Source organism: Taurulus bubalis (genome assembly GCF_910589615.1).
Source record: "Taurulus bubalis genome assembly, chromosome: 13".
Lineage (NCBI taxonomy): Eukaryota > Metazoa > Chordata > Actinopteri > Perciformes > Cottidae > Taurulus > Taurulus bubalis.
The window spans coordinates 1,551,757-1,568,864 of NC_136601.1; the positions used below are offsets into that span (position 1 = coordinate 1,551,757).

General features: G+C 40.5%; 1 protein-coding gene across 1 annotated transcript; it reads right to left on the reverse strand.

Moving 5' to 3' along the window:
- Window positions 1-1,308: 1,308 nt before the first annotated feature.
- On the reverse strand, window positions 1,309-15,404 carry ccdc69 (coiled-coil domain containing 69; the record flags this gene model as incomplete). The annotated part of the gene is made up of 9 exons (XM_079228968.1): window positions 15,275-15,404; window positions 7,228-7,282; window positions 5,186-5,355; window positions 4,061-4,148; window positions 3,364-3,437; window positions 2,970-3,071; window positions 2,653-2,772; window positions 2,461-2,558; window positions 1,309-1,477 (listed from the first exon to the last, which is right to left on the reverse strand). Exons 1-9 carry the CDS (start codon window positions 15,293-15,295, stop codon window positions 1,309-1,311), a joined length of 897 nt encoding a protein of 298 aa, XP_079085094.1. The 5' UTR covers window positions 15,296-15,404.
- Window positions 15,405-17,108: the final 1,704 nt, after the last annotated feature.

A 17,108-nucleotide genomic window follows, 5' to 3' on the forward strand; every position in this document is an offset into this window, starting at 1 on the left:
ACCTCGAGACCTCGAGACCTTAATACCTCGAGACCTCGAGACCTTGATACCTTGAGATCTTGATACCTTAATACCTTAATACCTCAGGGCCTTGATACCTTGAGACCTTAATACCTTGATACCTTAATACCTTGAGACCTCAATACCTTAATACCTCGAGACCTTAATACCTCGAGACCTAGAGACTTCGGGGCCTTGATACCTCAAGACCCTAATACCTCGAGACCTCAATACCTAAATACCTAAATACCTCGAGACTTCGAGACTTCGAGACCTTGATACCTCGGGGCCTTGATACCTCGAGACCTTAATACCTCAGTACCTCAATACCTCGAGACTTCGAGACCTTGATACCTCGGGGCCTTGATACCTCGATACCTTGATACCTCGAGGCCTTGGCGGGATCTTACAGACTGGAACAGTTCGGGGCCTTAAAGTAGTTTATTGGTCGAGTACCTGAAGTCCAGGATTACGAGGAAACACAAACTCAAGTGCTTCTTGAAAGCTTCACAGTCGGTTAAGAGGAAGAAATTTAAAAAAAAAAAAAAAAGAGCGCTAGCGATCCTGTTTTCCTGCCAACGTTTGTGTTGGACATAATTCAGGAAGCCAGACACCCGGTTCTGAACTCTTGAGATGTTTAAGGATGACGTACGCTCAGCAACCAGGAACAGTCGTTATGAGTCGAAGGCACTTTAGCAGAAAGGTAGCGGCCCGATCACGCAAGCTTTTTATTTGAATAACGGCTAAATTATCGGCATGATTAATGGATTTGCTCAGAAAGAGACAAACATGCCTCTCGGAGAAACTAAGCCCGACTGGTCTTCTAGTTTCTAGCTCACTGTGGCTAGTTAGCTGTGATTGGTTAGCCGTTAGCTCGCTAGCTAGCATCCTCAAGTTGTCACCACGCCGCACCGGAACAAAAAAAGGTCGTAACGTCCAATAATCAACGGATATTTCTCAAAAACAACAGATTGTTTTGGCCGCACCGTTACCCAGATGGGGGGGTTTAGTCATGGGGTCCAAACCGGCTTGAAGTCCACACAGATGTCGTAGCTTAAGGAGTTGAGACGCTACTTCAGGGACCCGGAACCATTGCAAAGCCCTTGTTGTCGCATCAGAACGTTAACCAGTGGAGTTGCAGTGAAACATGGGAAATATTCAGACTTGTGGATCCAGTTTTAAGCCCCGGGACTTGAACCCAGAACCTGCAGGCGGTCGGTGAGCCCAGCAGCGCCCAGTTTGGGTTCCGAGTGGCCGTAAACCAGTACCTGCACTGGTTCCCGGGATCACCTGGGGATCACCTGGGGATCACCTGGGGGCGATCTCCTGCATCATGACGGGCAGGTGGATGGTCGGACACGAGTCCCTGTGCCGCAGCTTGAACATCAGCTGCTCTTTTTCCTGAGAAAGCTTCTGGTTCACGACGGCCGTCCTCTCCAGCGCCCCCTTCAGGTCCTGCTGCTCCTTGGACAGCTGCCTGGGAAACAAAACAAGAGGAGGTTCACATGCATTCAGGTAGTAGACACCCTGGGGATCTTTTGTTGAAATGAATCATCTAACAAGCCTCATGCTTTGCCAACGAGATCAATTTTGAAAAAGCAAGCAAAACTATTTGTGAAGGTTTAAACCAATAAATTGTATAAAAGCTTTGGGCAATAACAGGAAATACTTCTCTGCTCAATCCTAGTCTCGTTTCTCTGCACTTTCCTTTCTATACCCAATAATCTATTTAAAACAAACATTCATTGCTTATTTGATAACATTGCAAAACAGATTAATTCTTATTATTTAATTAATTTAAAGACCAGAAACTTGACATGTTTACTGTCCGTTTCTGAACTATCTAAAGGCCAGAAACTATTTTATTTTAACCAATTTCATTTTGAGGATTCAGGGTTTCTGTTTGACAGTTTCATTAATTAAAGAATAACAAAAAAACAAGATTAGTAATAAGTTATTTTCATACTTTTTTTGTCAAGAATTCATGCTGGGACAACATTCAAAAAAATCTTAATATAGATTCACGATATTCGTCAGTTGATTTCCTGATTTGTTCCGTTTTAGTGTATAATAATATATATAATAATAAGTTAATATTAGATATTACACATGTTTTAATCCTCTCAAAGTTCTGAAACCGTCTTGATAAATATTCTATCCTTCATTTTAAGTTTAAAATGTCTCACGACACTGAAAATTAAACTAAATGTTTTGGAGCAGAGACGTAAATCATCCTGCAGGCGGCGCCACATTGTTCCTTATCGAGCTGCTCATGGCTTCAGAGAAGAAGAAGAAGAAGAAGAAGAAGAAGAAGAACAAGAACAAGAAGAACAAGAAGAAGAAGAAAAAGAAGAGGGAACAAGAACAAGAAGAACAGAAACAAGAAAACGAACAAGAACAAGAAAAAATAAGAAGAAAAAGAAAAAGAAGAACGAGAAGAAGAACCAGAGAGGCGCCTACTGAATGAGACTCTGGCCGTTGTCGATCCGGACTCTCAGGTCTTCGTTCTGCTGCAGGACGAAGATGATCTGATCCTCCAAAGACAAATTCTTCTCCACCTGAGAACACAATGAAGAGGAACAATGAGGAAGAGGACCAACGAGGAAGAGGAGGAGAGCCTTGTGTTTCCAGAGAGAAGCAGCGCTTTCCTACCAGCGCGTCCATGTGCTGCAGCTTCCTGCTCTGCTGCTGCACGCGCTCGCTCTTCATCTCGATCACAAACAGCAGGGACTCCTGCTCCGACTCCCAGAATGCACCTGGGCTGCCATGGGCCTGGAGGCACAAACATGTTTATTGAGGGATGACTTTGTGTTCATCCAGCAGGTTGACTGGTTCACTGCAGCAGCTTGAACCCAAAATAAACGGCTTTGATGTAATTTAATTACAATTAACGGATTAAAAAGACGACACAATGTTGCAGATTCTTAAAAAGTCTGAATCCACATTTTGCTGAACGCAGCCCAGCACACCTGGATGTTTCTCTGCAGGTCTTTCTTAAACGTCGACTCGGCCACTCTCTTCTTCAGCTCCTTATAAACCTGCAGCTCTGCGGTCAGATGCTCCACTTCACCCTTCATTCACGGCACAAATTAAGAAAACATTTAAAATGAATATATATGCAGGGAAACTGATACGATTAACATTATAACACAAACTAAACAGCAGGTCTCAACGCTTCTACAATCGCTTTTCTCGGCTCAAAGAAAGCTTTGCAAATATAAAACCTCAGCGAAAGAGTCCGACCTCGTTTATAGTTCAAGGTCAACGGTTTTACAGGGGTCTCTTTTATGATTGTGTTCTATGGGGAAACCGCTGCAATACCGCGAGCGGCCACTGAGTGAAACCAGGCCTGCGTCGTTTCACCTTGAGGACGTTCTCAGCCGCCTGGAACCGTTCTGTCGCTTCAGTTTTCTCTTGTTCGTGTTTATTTTGCAGCGCTGCAGAAAAAAACAAGAAATAAAAACATTTTAAAACCTTTTTTATTGCACAAAGCCTTCTGCTGTCGTGATTCCTTCTGCAGACTTCCTGTGCACGCGTTGCCGTGTAGCAGCTAATGAACTAAACGTCACGCGGCTCGGTTCTTCAGCACGAACTCACCTCAGAACCGGAATTATTTAACAGAACAAATCTGCTAGAAACCCCAAAAATGACACGGGTGCCTATAACAATGTACAAATCTGATAAAAAAAGAGAAGGAATTGTGTTTCACTATTTATACACAGAAACATCAAAGAAATAAAACTTTAAGACAATTTATTTAAATATTAAGTGACTTGTTTTGGCAGCTTTTAACAGGGAAAGTTGTAAAGAAGTCTTTCAAAGTTTTCACTCTTCAAAATGATGCAGCGATGTTTAAACTGTTGTAATGTATTTAGTTATTTAAACTGTTGTAATGTATTTAGTTATTTAAACTGTTGTAATGTATTTAGTTATTTAAACTGTTGTAATGTATTTAGTTATTTAAACTGTTGTAATGTATTTAGTTATTTAAACTGTTGTAATGTATTTAGTTATTTAAACCGTTGTAATGTATTTTATTCATTTAAACGTAACTCGTTACCTTCGGTGCTCCTCTCGTGTTCTTTCGTAGCCGATTCACTTTTCTGTTCATGCTGGACGTTCAGGTCGGCCGTCGTCTCAGTTTTCACCTGAAAAATTAATAAAAAAGACACAAGAGGGAAACCATGAAGGAACACGGCGACGTCACTGGGAACACTGGGAACACTGGAGCGCTCCCAGCAGCAACGTCACTGGGAAGACTGGGAACACTGGAGCGCTCCCAGCAGCGAAAAAAGAGGGAAAGTTGCAGCCGCACGAGTTAATTAATAATTAATTATTAATTATTAAAAGATGAACAGACAGCAGAAATAAAATCACATCAACTTGTCAGATTTCTGGGTCTATGAAAAACTTCTCTGGCCGAAGAGGTCATGTGATGAGGTCATGTGATGAGGTCACGTGATGAGGTCACGTGACTGAGACGTGATCTCATTCTTTCCACCAGTTGAACCTGCTGCACCAGAACGTCATGTTGTAATGTGAGGAAGGTTACAGCCTCATCATCATCATCATCATCGCTGCGCACAGAGCTACAACATTTATTCACTCTGGTTACACTTTACTTTAATCACCATCATAATAAATATTATTTTAAATATAAAAAAAATGATAAAATAAGTTACCAACAATAACAGTATTACCATAAATAAAATAAAAATATAATACAAGTAATAAAACAATACAAAAATGTGTTCATACATAACAAAAACAATTATATAATATTTTATTTTAAAATTAGGAAAAATAAATACATTTAATAATTAAAATAAAAGATAAAGTATGTTATGTAAACACATTGATATTAATTATGCTATTAAAATATTGTAATTATGTTTAATATCATTTTAAAGAAAAATATATAATAAAATAAATAGTATGTTAATGTTTAAATAAGAAACAAAATAATAAAATAAAAAATGGCAATAACAATTATGAAAATAAAAATGATATTAATCGGAGAATAAATCATAAGACAATTTAAAAATTAAGAAATAATACTAAGTTAGTTAAAATAAGTGCTCCCCCACTGATCAATAAAGTGTTAATAATAAGGAGCCTCACAGTGATCAATACATATTGACAAGGAGCCTCACAGTGATCAATACATATTGACAAGGAGCCTCACCTTCTCCAGGAGGCTCAGCACCAGGGAGCACACCTCCTTGTCGCCATGGCCTCTCAGAAGCTCCGCCCTCTCCGGGTTCCCATTGGCCTCCCTTAAGATCCTCAGCTGCCACTCAAAGCGCTCGAGCTGCTTCTCCAGACAGACGTCCGGCTCACCTGACGCTCGTTTACCTGCAGAGGAAGAGTCAGCCAGAGGAGGAGGAGTCAATACAGAGGAGGAGGAGTCAGTCAGAGGAGGAGAGTCTGTCAGAGGAGGAGGAGGAGTTAGTACAGAGGAGGAGGAAGGAGGAGGAGTCAGTACAGAGAAGGAGGAGTCAGTCAGTCAGTCAGTCAGTCACAGGAGGAGTCTAGTTAGTCTAGAGGAGGAGTCTAGTTAGTCTGCCACAGAGGAGGAGTCTGAGAGGAGGAGGAGTCAGTCAGTCAGTGGAGGAGGAAGAAGGAGGAGGAGTCTGTACGGAGGAGGAGTCTGAGAGTAGGAGGAGTCAGTCAGAGGAGGAGGAGTCAGTTAGAGTAGGAGGAGTCTGTACAGAGGAGGAGGAGGAGGAGTCTGTACAGAGGAGGAGGAGTCAGTTAGAGGAGGAGGAGGAGTCTGTACAGAGGAGGAGGAGGAGTCTGTACAGAGGTGGAGGAGGAGTCTGTACAGAGGAGGAGTCTGTACAGAGGAGGAGTCTGTACAGAGTAGGAGGAGTCAGTCGGAGGAGGAGTCTGTACAGAGGAGGAGGAGGAGTTTGAGGCGTTTTTAAAATGGCGTCGCTTCAAACTGAATGTTTAAAAATCAGTTTCTTTGAGTCACAGAAATGATGTAACTTTAATAAACTAAGTTTTTAAACTATCAAGTATTTGTTCCAGAAAAAGATTTTAGGAATAGAAAAAACAAAAATGTTAAGATAAGAATGAGAATCAAAACAATATAAAAATATTTTTACAAATAACTTAAATAATGATAATAATTATTTATTACTGTAGTTTTAATCAAACTTCGGGGACTATTTTCAGCGGCGGATAAAGCCACATTTAATATTATTATATTCTCCATAAAATGAAGGAAGCGTGACGTTTAGATAAATAAAACTCTTCACTACTTTCTCAACCACTTCAAACAAAACATAACCGTGGACATGTTGAGTTAAAAGCAGTCATTTCCCGGAGTGGTTTCCTGTAACATCTGTACTGGGAGAGCTGGGAGGAGGAGGCAGCGTTTAAATGAGCGGTTTGACTGTAAAGCTGCTCGTAAACCGACTGAGTCACCGCCGCACAACAGATGTTCACTCAGTCACGTGACCTCTGACGACCTCTGACGACCTCGACCGGCTCTTCACAGGCCGGTGGTACGTTCATCTCTTTCTATTAAAGATGCATTTAAAATGTCGTGAAATCATTTTGATGTTCTTATCTGTTTGTCTTCAGGTGTTTAACTCACTTTAGGAGCTTTTATGTAGTGTTGCTTCTGGCGCCCCCTGTGGACTAAAGAGGTAGTGAGCACCAACCTCTCATTCTACTGCAGTGACTGGTCTCTGTGGTTCTGGGTCTTTTCTCATTTTATTTTGGAGGTTGAGATGTTCATAGCTTTGACACGACATTTCCCATCATGCTTTGCAGACAGACCCAATATTGTTTTAGCCTTTTCATCAAGTGAGTCACCGAAATGGAATGCAGCCGGTTTCAATGTTATCAGTTCCACCTCTTGATCAGCTAGTCCTGAGATCAGCTGCTGTTATACAAAATATATATATTTAAAAAAAAATACAGGCTTGTGTATTAATTACAATATTTAAATTATATATGATGTTATCTATAAAAAAAATACATGACATGATTTAAAAATAGAAAATATAATTAAAAAAATAATAATTATAAAAAGATGAAAATAAAAATCCGCTGGTTTAGTGATTTGTATTTTTATTATTATTAATAATAATAACAATCTTTCATCGCGCTGTCGTCATCAATCAGATCGATTCTCGTGACATTTGGGTCAAAAACAGGAAGTAAGAACGAGGCAGAGGAGGAAGCGCACACACACACACACACACACACACTCACCTCCCTCATCCCGGCGGCTCTGGTTCTTCTCTCCCTTCTTGCCTTTGCTTTTCTTCTGATAACGACAAGAAGAGAAAGAACGTTTCAGTGTGTGTGTGTGTGTGTGTGTGTGTGTGTGTGTGTGTGTGTGTGTGTGTGTGTGTGTGTGTGTGTGTGTGTGTGTGTGTGTGTGTGTGAGATTTCAGAGCAGAAAGGTCAAAATGTTTCTCACAGCCTGAATGTCTTGATGTGTATTTATGACCATTATATTACATTTTATTAAAGATTATAAAGTGGTAAAAACTGCTACAATTTAAGTGGATCAACATGATGTACTTTAATATTACGACTAAACAAACCTCAATGTTTATTTACGATTAAAATAACTTGACACAGCTTTTAAAACAACAAAAAGACAAATATTTGTGGGTCTAAGAGTTAATCGAGAAAAAAAAAGAAAAAAAAAGGATAATTCTCGGATAATTAATCAATAATAATTGGTTCCAGCTCTATCAAAATAAAGAGCAGATAATCTTCCCTGTATTTTTTATTATCCCTTAAATAAATATAACTGCTGTTTCTCTATATTTATTAACAATATAAGAACATATACAATACATATCACCAGAGTGCCCACGATACGATAGTATCACGATACTGTGATATATTGAGTATCGCAATGTATTGAGTACCGCGGTATATTGAGTATCGCGATATATTGAGCATCGCGATATATTGAGCATCGTGATACATTGAGTATCGCGATATATTGAGCATCGTGATATATTGAGTATCGCGGTATATTGAGTATTGCGGTATATTGAGTATCGCGATATATTGAGCATCGTGATATATTGAGTATCGCGGTATATTGAGCATCGCGATATATTGAGCATCGTGATATATTGAGTATCGCGGTATATTGAGCATCGCGATATATTGAGCATCGCGATATATTGAGTATCGCGATATATTGAGCATCGCGATATATTGAGCATCGTGATATATTGCGATGTATTTCCTTTTTCCAACCGACGGCACATTTATAATTTCTTTCTCCGATGTCTCCATTTTTGTTTTGACCAACTTCCTACCATCCCGCTGACCTCTGTTGACCTCACCAGAACACAGCACCAGCTAGTGGGCTGAAACAGCAAAAAGTGTATAATCGATTTAATAAAAGATCGATAACTGGCTTCCGTGTATCGATACAATATCGACACGCAAATAATTGCGATACTTTGCTGAATGGAATTCCCCACCTCTAGAATACAAAAAGAACATCAGCAGGTCCACAGATAGGAGGAGGCCTCACTCACTGGTTGACCCGTGTTACACAACTGGTCCACTGGTGGATTCATCTAGTTCAGTCTCAGTCACACACACACACACACACACACACACACACACACACACACACACACACACACACACACACACACACACACACACACACACACACACACACACACACACGGGCGTGCAGCCAAACACACACACTGGAGCTGGATGACCTCATGTACACACATACCAACAGTAGCATAGACAATACACAGAAATGCCATTGCTCAATCACACCCACACACCCTAAAAGACACACACACACACACACACACACACACACTTCTAAACTCTGCTCAGCAAACTGGACACCAACTTTATTTAAACTCTGAGCTGAAACAATAAATATCTCTGGTTTAAACACGTCGCTGAAGTCTGTTTAAACCTCTGAGGAGGATGATGATGAAGAGGAGGAGGAAGAGGAGGAGAAGCATATGTTCCTGCAGGCGTCACAGGGGCCTCTCTTTCAAAAGAAAAGCCTCATAAATCTCCGCTCCTCTGTTTGTGCAGCGCCTCATTCCTCAGAGCTCAGGATGTAAATCTTATCTTCAGCGATGAAGATGAAGATGAGCAGGTAGAAGAGGAAGAGCAAAAAGGTTTAATGCCAGACGTCATGTAGAAGCTAGGAAAGTGATTCTAACCCGAGATCTGACACTAATAATCACCTTCAGGAATGTGTTCTGATCATTTCCTCCACAGTTTAGTCAAGAAAACCTCAAAGCTTCATTCAAACGACAGAAACCAATAAAAACTTTAACAACAGATTCAAAACTGCATGTTCCAAAACTGAGCAGATGTACGTTGAGTGAAGCTTCTCTTCTGGGGACGGAGTCATGGGGACAAAACAACAACAACAACAACAACATAATGACTGTTTTCCTCCTCTGAGAAACCACAACACAATGAAGTGGAATGTTTAAAAAAAAAAATCCACTAAAGAGCTTTGAGCTCAAAACCTCCTGTTTTAAAGTCTACTTTGATCGAATTTCCAGAGAACAAACACACATCTGTCTCATACTTCAACACACACACACACACACACACACACACACACACACACACACACACACACACACACACTTAAATATTTAAAGTTCTGTGAAGAATCTCCTGAACGACGTTCAACACGGAGACGAGGAGCAGCTTTTATTTCTCCAAGACGTGTCAAATATTTCAGGTTTTACCAGCAGACGGAGGACTTTAACCTCCTCCTCTTCATCATCATCATCATCATCCTCCTCCTCCTCATCCTCCTCCAACTGCGGAGGTTTAGATTTCCCTTTTGAAGGATTACGAGTTGAACTGCCTAAAAGCTGCGTTTAAAGAGTTAAAGGGTTTTAAACATTAAAGAGTTCTTTACAACTCAACAGAAACATATTTTAAATCTCATGACACTAATAACTGTTTATTGATCCATATTATTGATCCAGATCCCTTTGTTGTTTGACTTTCTTCATAAAAACACACAATTCCAATGAGGAAATAACAGATATATTTATAGTCGTTCTTGATGTTCACAGATCATAATTCATCTAATATCTATTTTATATTCATGTGAACACGTCTGGAGTTATTCTAGTTTATCACCAACACTTAATTTTACTATACTACACCTGAATGCATCATGAGCATGTTATCATTTACCTTCAGCCAGAACTCATGTTCAGATCGATTCCACGCTCATATTTACTACACAGTTAGCTTAGCTTAGCTTAGCATAAAGACTGGAAACGAGGGGGAACTGCTAGCCTGGCTAACTTCCTGTAGCGACGTCTCTGACGGAGTTTGTTTGGTTTGTTTTTTCTTTCTCGGCTGAACTCTGGTCTCTGTTGCGAAAGAGCTCCTTAATCTGATTTAATAAAAGGATTAACGAGTTATAGAACGAGTTCATTAGCCATCAGAGTATTGATCCAACATCTGACTCTTGGGGAGAAAGAAGCACATTTTGGAACCTTTTCTTTCCACTTTAAAAACTACATCTGGGCTCCAAGGCGGTAATACTCGGCCCAGAGTGTAGTACTGCACAGAGTACTACAGCGTGACAGAGTACTGCACAGAGTACTACAGCGTGACAGAGTACTGCACAGAGTACTACAGCGTGACAGAGTACTACACAGAGTACTACAGTGTGACAGAGTACTACAGCGTGACAGAGTACTGCACAGAGTACTACAGCGTGACAGAGTACTGCACAGAGTACTACAGCGTGAGAGAGTACTGCACAAAGTACTACAGTGTGACAGTACTGCACAAAGTACTACAGTGTGACAGAGTACTGCACAGAGTACTACAGCGTGACAGAGTACTGCACAGAGTACTACGCAGAGTACTACACAGAGTACTACACAGAGTACTGCACAGAGTACTGCACAGAGTACTGCACAGAGTACTACACAGAGCCAGCATTACACTCAGACAATATTGTCAAAATCGACGCAGCAGAACCGGAGATAGTGTTGTTGTTTTTTTCCTTCTACACATTTTTTCTTCCCACAATGCATCTGGACCACCAACAGGCAGAACCAACGCCTCGTTGAGAGAGGAACCACAGTTCCTGCAGCGTAAACAGGGATCAATAATCAATAATCAACACATTGGTGCGTTCCATCTGCCGGTGATGTTTCGGGTAAAGTTCAGTTCAATAAAGTCCTGAACACGTGGAGGCAGTAAACACACCGCAGCTCTGTGGCAGGAAGCGGTGCTCAACATGGGGGGCCCTGCAGGAGGCCGGGGGGCGGGGCCCTGCAGGAGGCCGGGGGGCGGGGCCCTGCAGGAGGCCGGGGGGCGGGGCCCTGCAGGAGGCCGGGGGGCCCTGCAGGAGGCCGGGGGGCGGGGCCATGCAGGAGGCCGGGGGGCGGGGCTCTGCAGGAGGCCGGGGGGCGGGGCCATGCAGGAGGCCGGGGGGCGGGCCCTGCAGGAGGCCGGGGGGCGGGGCCCTGCAGGAGGCCGGGGGGAGGGGCCATGCAGGAGGCCGGGGGGGCGGGGCCATGCAGGAGGCCGGGGGGGCGGGGCCATGCAGGAGGCCGGGGGGCGGGGCCATGCAGGAGGCCGGGGGGCGGGCCCTGCAGGAGGCCGGGGGGCGGGGCCCTGCAGGAGGCCGGGGGGCGGGGCCCTGCAGGAGGGCGGGGGGGAAACGGAGGAGGTCCTCTGATTCTGTCGTTTTATTTGTTCACACAGCAGAATGCATGTACTTTATACTTCTACTCTACACTTCAGACCTAAATATTGTACTTTTTACTGCACTACATTTATTAAAAGTTAATATCTGCTGATTACTTTTCAGATTTGAACTTATAATTTAATATAATAACCATTTTATTAACGGTTCAAGACCCAAAAGTTCAAACATTTTACGAAGAAATCGGAAATAAAAGTTCAAAATCAAACCCCCGTTCTTCTTCTTCTTCTTTTTTTAATTAATCGTCTCAGGACCCCTTTAGATTGACCTGGTGACCCGTTGAGGGCCCCGACCCTCATGTTGAGACCCACAGGACTAAACTACCGGTACATAAAGTAGCTCCACCTGACGCAGCGACAACGCTAACACACTGTTTAATGTCACAGGAGACGTTTTACCACCGAGTGTGTACTTCTACCATCAGTACTTTCTAATGGGCTGAAGATACTCTGTGTGTTTATTCCTCACGTCTGAACTGCATCACGGACTCCAGACAACGATGTGATGTTTACTCAGTTGAATAATAATAATAAAATAAAGTCACAAGAAGAACCCGAGGGCTTCAGAGACGATTATAAAAACATCATGAGGTCATTTTTACTGCTAAGCTTATCTCAACAGGCGAGAACACACGAAAAACTTCTGTAAACAAAGTGTTCATCATGAATACGTGGCATTGTTGGCAGGAGGAAGAACAACAGACCGTTGTTGTTGTTGTTGTTGTTGTTGTGTGTCAGAATTAATAACGCATACGTGTGAGATGATAAACTGAGATTAGAGGCTCCAGCGAGCTACAATATGGGGAAAGCTAATAGTTTAGCGCTGCCTTTTGCTAACCATAGCCTTATGCTAGCCATAGCTTTCTGCTAACCATAGCCTTAGGCTAGCCATAGCCTTAAGCTAACCACAGGCTTCTGCTAGCCAGAGGCTTCTGCTAGCCATAGCCTTACGTTAGCCATAGCCTTCTGCTAGCCATAGCCTTACATTAGCCATAGCCTTAAGCTAACCATAGCCTTACATTAGCCATAGCCATAAGCTAACCAGAGGTCTACTATCCTCGTTACATTACTTTAAGTTACGTTTCAGTTGAACTTGTTTGTTTTATCTGCAGGTATTTGTGTGTATATTATGTGTAGTCGTCATTTGCATTGTGTGTCTCTTTTTGTTAACGATGTAGACTGAACAATAAACGTTCCTCTAAGACGGTAAAACAATCAGACTGTAAAGAACAAACCCTGAGAAGTGAGGAACAAAGACGCAGCAGGTGAGTGTTAAACTATTAAACCATCAGCGTGTTCCAGCAGCTCAGACTCTGAGCCTCTAAGTCGCTTCTATTCTGAGATCATCAGAAGCACCGTGTTGTGCAACGCTTCTCAAACCGGGCCCCGATTAAACCCACTGGGTTTCAAACAGATTTTGTTTAATAAACATGTTGATACCAGCAGGAAGGCGATGATTGCAGAAACGTAGCCTACATTTCCCAGAATGCCTTTCAATCAGCTTCATGCGACTGCAAAGGGATCGCTCCACCAGCCCTAAATACGTTACATATATATTTATATATTTATTTGTGCTTTCATTCGATTAACAAACCGTCAGATGAATAAACAAACTAGTTTGACAACAACAGCAGAGCAGCTCAACAGGTTTCTGTGTTTCTTGGTAATGAACTGAATGTCTTTATGTCTTTATGTTGATCCATTAAAACAAGACATTTTAAAAGATATTTCCCCCCCAGACTTTAATCTTGATGTAAATAAATAAAGCTCTAAATAAACTTCCTTCAACGTCGTCTGAAATATTGCGATATTATAACCGTCACCGGTTCATAAAAAATAAACATCTAATTAGTAAATATCCAACACAAAAAAAAAGGAAAATAAAGTCACTTCGACTACGTTTACATGAAGCAAATATTCAGGTTATTGTCATTATTCAGAAAAATACTTCTAATAATCTGTTTAAATGGCCAATAAAAATACATATTCCACTTATATTATCATATAGTGAATGATCTGTAAAAAAGAACAGGAGGTGAATTTATTTTTAGATATTTTCAGGAAAATCGTACTTATCTTGAAGTATTTAGAAATGAAAGAAGAACTTGTGTCTGTATTAATATTAATGTGTTCATGGACTGCAGACATGAAATAATAGGATTGAACGCAGGATTATGAGATAATGCACAACAGCTATCATTAGAGAGCATTACGCTGTAGGAACTCACTATGAGCATTATAGTGTGTGAGATAAAAACCCCAACACATAGATTTAAACTTTTATTTAATTTAATAGTATTTTAGATTGCAAAGTAGATTAAAGTCATAAAGACACGAGTCTGTAAACAATGAATAAAAAACACTCAAAGATGGATATTTTCAAATATAATAAGTAAACTCAGAAAAACACATTTCATCTCAATCTCAGATTAATTTAGAGATAATAAAGGAGTTTAAAAATTGACATAAGAGAATAAGAATTACTGTAACTCTTAAAAACACATTTAAAAGTAAGATTAGACAGTAAAGGAGATATTGTCACAATTGAGTAAAAATCACTGTAAACTCAAAATACTCAAATCTGGATTATTTTAAAGATAATATTTTAGATTAAAACTTGACATAAGAGTATAAATATCACTTAAACGCTTTAAAAAAAAATTGTTTCAAACAAAGATTATTTTAGTGATTATAAAAGTAGAGTAAAAGTCACTAAAGTCATCCAAAAATACATGATCTCAAATGTGGGTTGTTTTAGAGATGATAAAGAAGATTACAATTTATCATAAGGAGTAAAAAAAAAAAAAAAAAATCACTGTAAACTCTTAAAAACAAACTATTTCACACTGAGATTATTTTTAGAGATGATGAAGGAGATTTAAACTTCTAATAAATGAGTAAAAATCACTGCGAACTCATACATAAATACTTCATCTCAAATCTGGATTATTTTAGAGATGATAAAGGAGATTTAAACTTCTCACAAGTGAGTAAAAATCACTGTAAACTCTTAAAAACAGACTTTATCTCATTTTGAGATTGTTCCAGAGATGATAAAGGAGATTACAACTAGACATAAGAGTATAGAAATCACAGTAAACTCTTTAAACAGACTGTTTCTCATCGTGAGATTGTTCCAGAGAAGGTAAGGGGATCAAATGGCGACATAACCTCATCGGAACGTACCGGCTCTCGGCGGCGCATCCACCGTGGGAACGGAACTCAAACCGCCAGATTAGAAACAGATGTTCGGAACGGAAGAAAGAAAAGTAACGTTCACGTTCCGGGATTTAAAACCGTATTTTCTCAGTTTGTGGCGCGAAAACACTCGTTTAGTTTGATTTAATTATGAATAAACGTTAAAGACCGCGAGCTGGGTGTTTTTTGGGGGGTCCATTATTATCCGGAGCTCCTGCACGTTGAGGAGCCGAGCTGCCGCTTCACAGCAGCGGCCACCGGACACCGGACACCGGCCGCCTGCTAATGAACCCGAGGGAAGTTTACCGGGACTCTCCCGTGTTCTACCCAGTGTTGTGTCGGTGTTTCTCACCTTGCTGTGGCTGCAGCCCATGCCTCCTCCTCCCGGTCCTCCGGAGCTCTGCTGTCGGTTAGAAGCTGCTCTCTCTCCCCGCTCCTCCTCTTCTTTCTTCTTCTTCCTCCTCCTCTTCCTCTTCCTCTTCTTCTTCTTCTTCTTCTTTCTGTTGACAACTTTCAAAAATAACAGGCCCGTGAACGCATCGCTCAGGCCCGGCGGCAGGGGGCGGGGTTTATCTGTGCTGCCTTCAAGAGCACTTTGGAAACTTGTCAAAACCATTTTCATTCGTTTTTAAATATGTAAACAAAACCAAAAAATTACATAAAAAAATATAACCACAGACGAACAGGATAAACAACTTTTATGATTTTTAAAAAAAGCTAGAAATCATGAAATGCATCAACCATAAAGTAAAACATATTTTCTTGTATTTTCTTGTATTTATTTATTTATTTATTTTATTTTATTTTATATATTTATTTATTTTTAAAATAAGCATAATGAAACTCAAATAGAAATATCGGTGAATTTTTGAAAAATAAAATTCAATAATTGTATTAAATATGATTAAATATGAAAATAAAACAAAAACAAGATTTGTATATATATAAGTCTAATAAAAAAAACTAATTAGTTGAACAAGGTATATAAAGTAAAATGATTTGGTGAATATAATACTCAACTTTAGAACTGGAAATCTAAATTAAATGTAATGATAAATAGATAGATAGATCAATATACATATAGTACTTCATCCCAGTCAAAAACGTTATCATTACAGCAGCATAGAGCAAACGAGAGGCGAAGATAATGAGCAAAAATAGATCTAATACAAACATTTAAAAGATTGGTATAATTTGTTTTATTGAACATACAAACGTTTGAAAAAGTAAAGCATAAATACGCGAATACAAATAAAATACTGTTTCATTACAGAATGAAAATACAATCCAATAGCAACAATTAATTGGGGAATTTTGCAGAAATATACAGACGCAAACAGACAAAGGAGTAAAATAAACAAATAAATGTGTATTTGTTTATGTTTTCTGTCCATTGGTCCAGATTTAAAGTGTTTGTTTGTGTTTGTTTGCAGGTAGAACTCACAAGTGTCGCTTTAATCTGTTTGCAGCTGATCCCATTAAAAGCTCCTCACACTGCTCCTCTGGATCGGCCAATCAGCAGCGAGCTCTTAATGGTGTAAAAGTGTGTGATGTCATGATGTCATGTGTGTGATGTCATGACGTCATGTGTGTGATGTCATGACGTCATGTGTGTGATGTCATGACGTCATGTGTGTGATGTCATGATGTCATGTGTGTGATGTCATGACGTCATGTGTGTGATGTCATGATGTCATGTGTGTGATGTCATAACGCCACATTTGTGTGATGTCATCACGTCACGTGTGTGATGTCATGACACCACGTGTGTGATGTCATAACGCCACGTGTGTGTGATATCATGACGTCACGTGTGTGTGATGTCATGACGTCACGTGTGTGATGTCATGACGTCACGTGTGTGTGATGTCATGACGTCACGTGTGTGTGATGTCATGACGTCACGTGTGTGTGATGTTATGACGTCACGTGTGTGTGATGTTATGACACCACATGTGTGATGTCATAACTCCACGTGTGTGTGATGTCATGACGTCATGTGTGTGATGTCATGATGTCATGTGTGTGGTGTCTTGACGTCATGTGTGTGATGTCATGACGTCATGTGTGTGATGTCATGATGTCATGTGTGTGATGTCATGACGTCACGTGTGTGATGTTATGACACCACATGTGTGATGTCATGACGTCACGTGTGTGATGTTATGACACCACATGTGTGATGT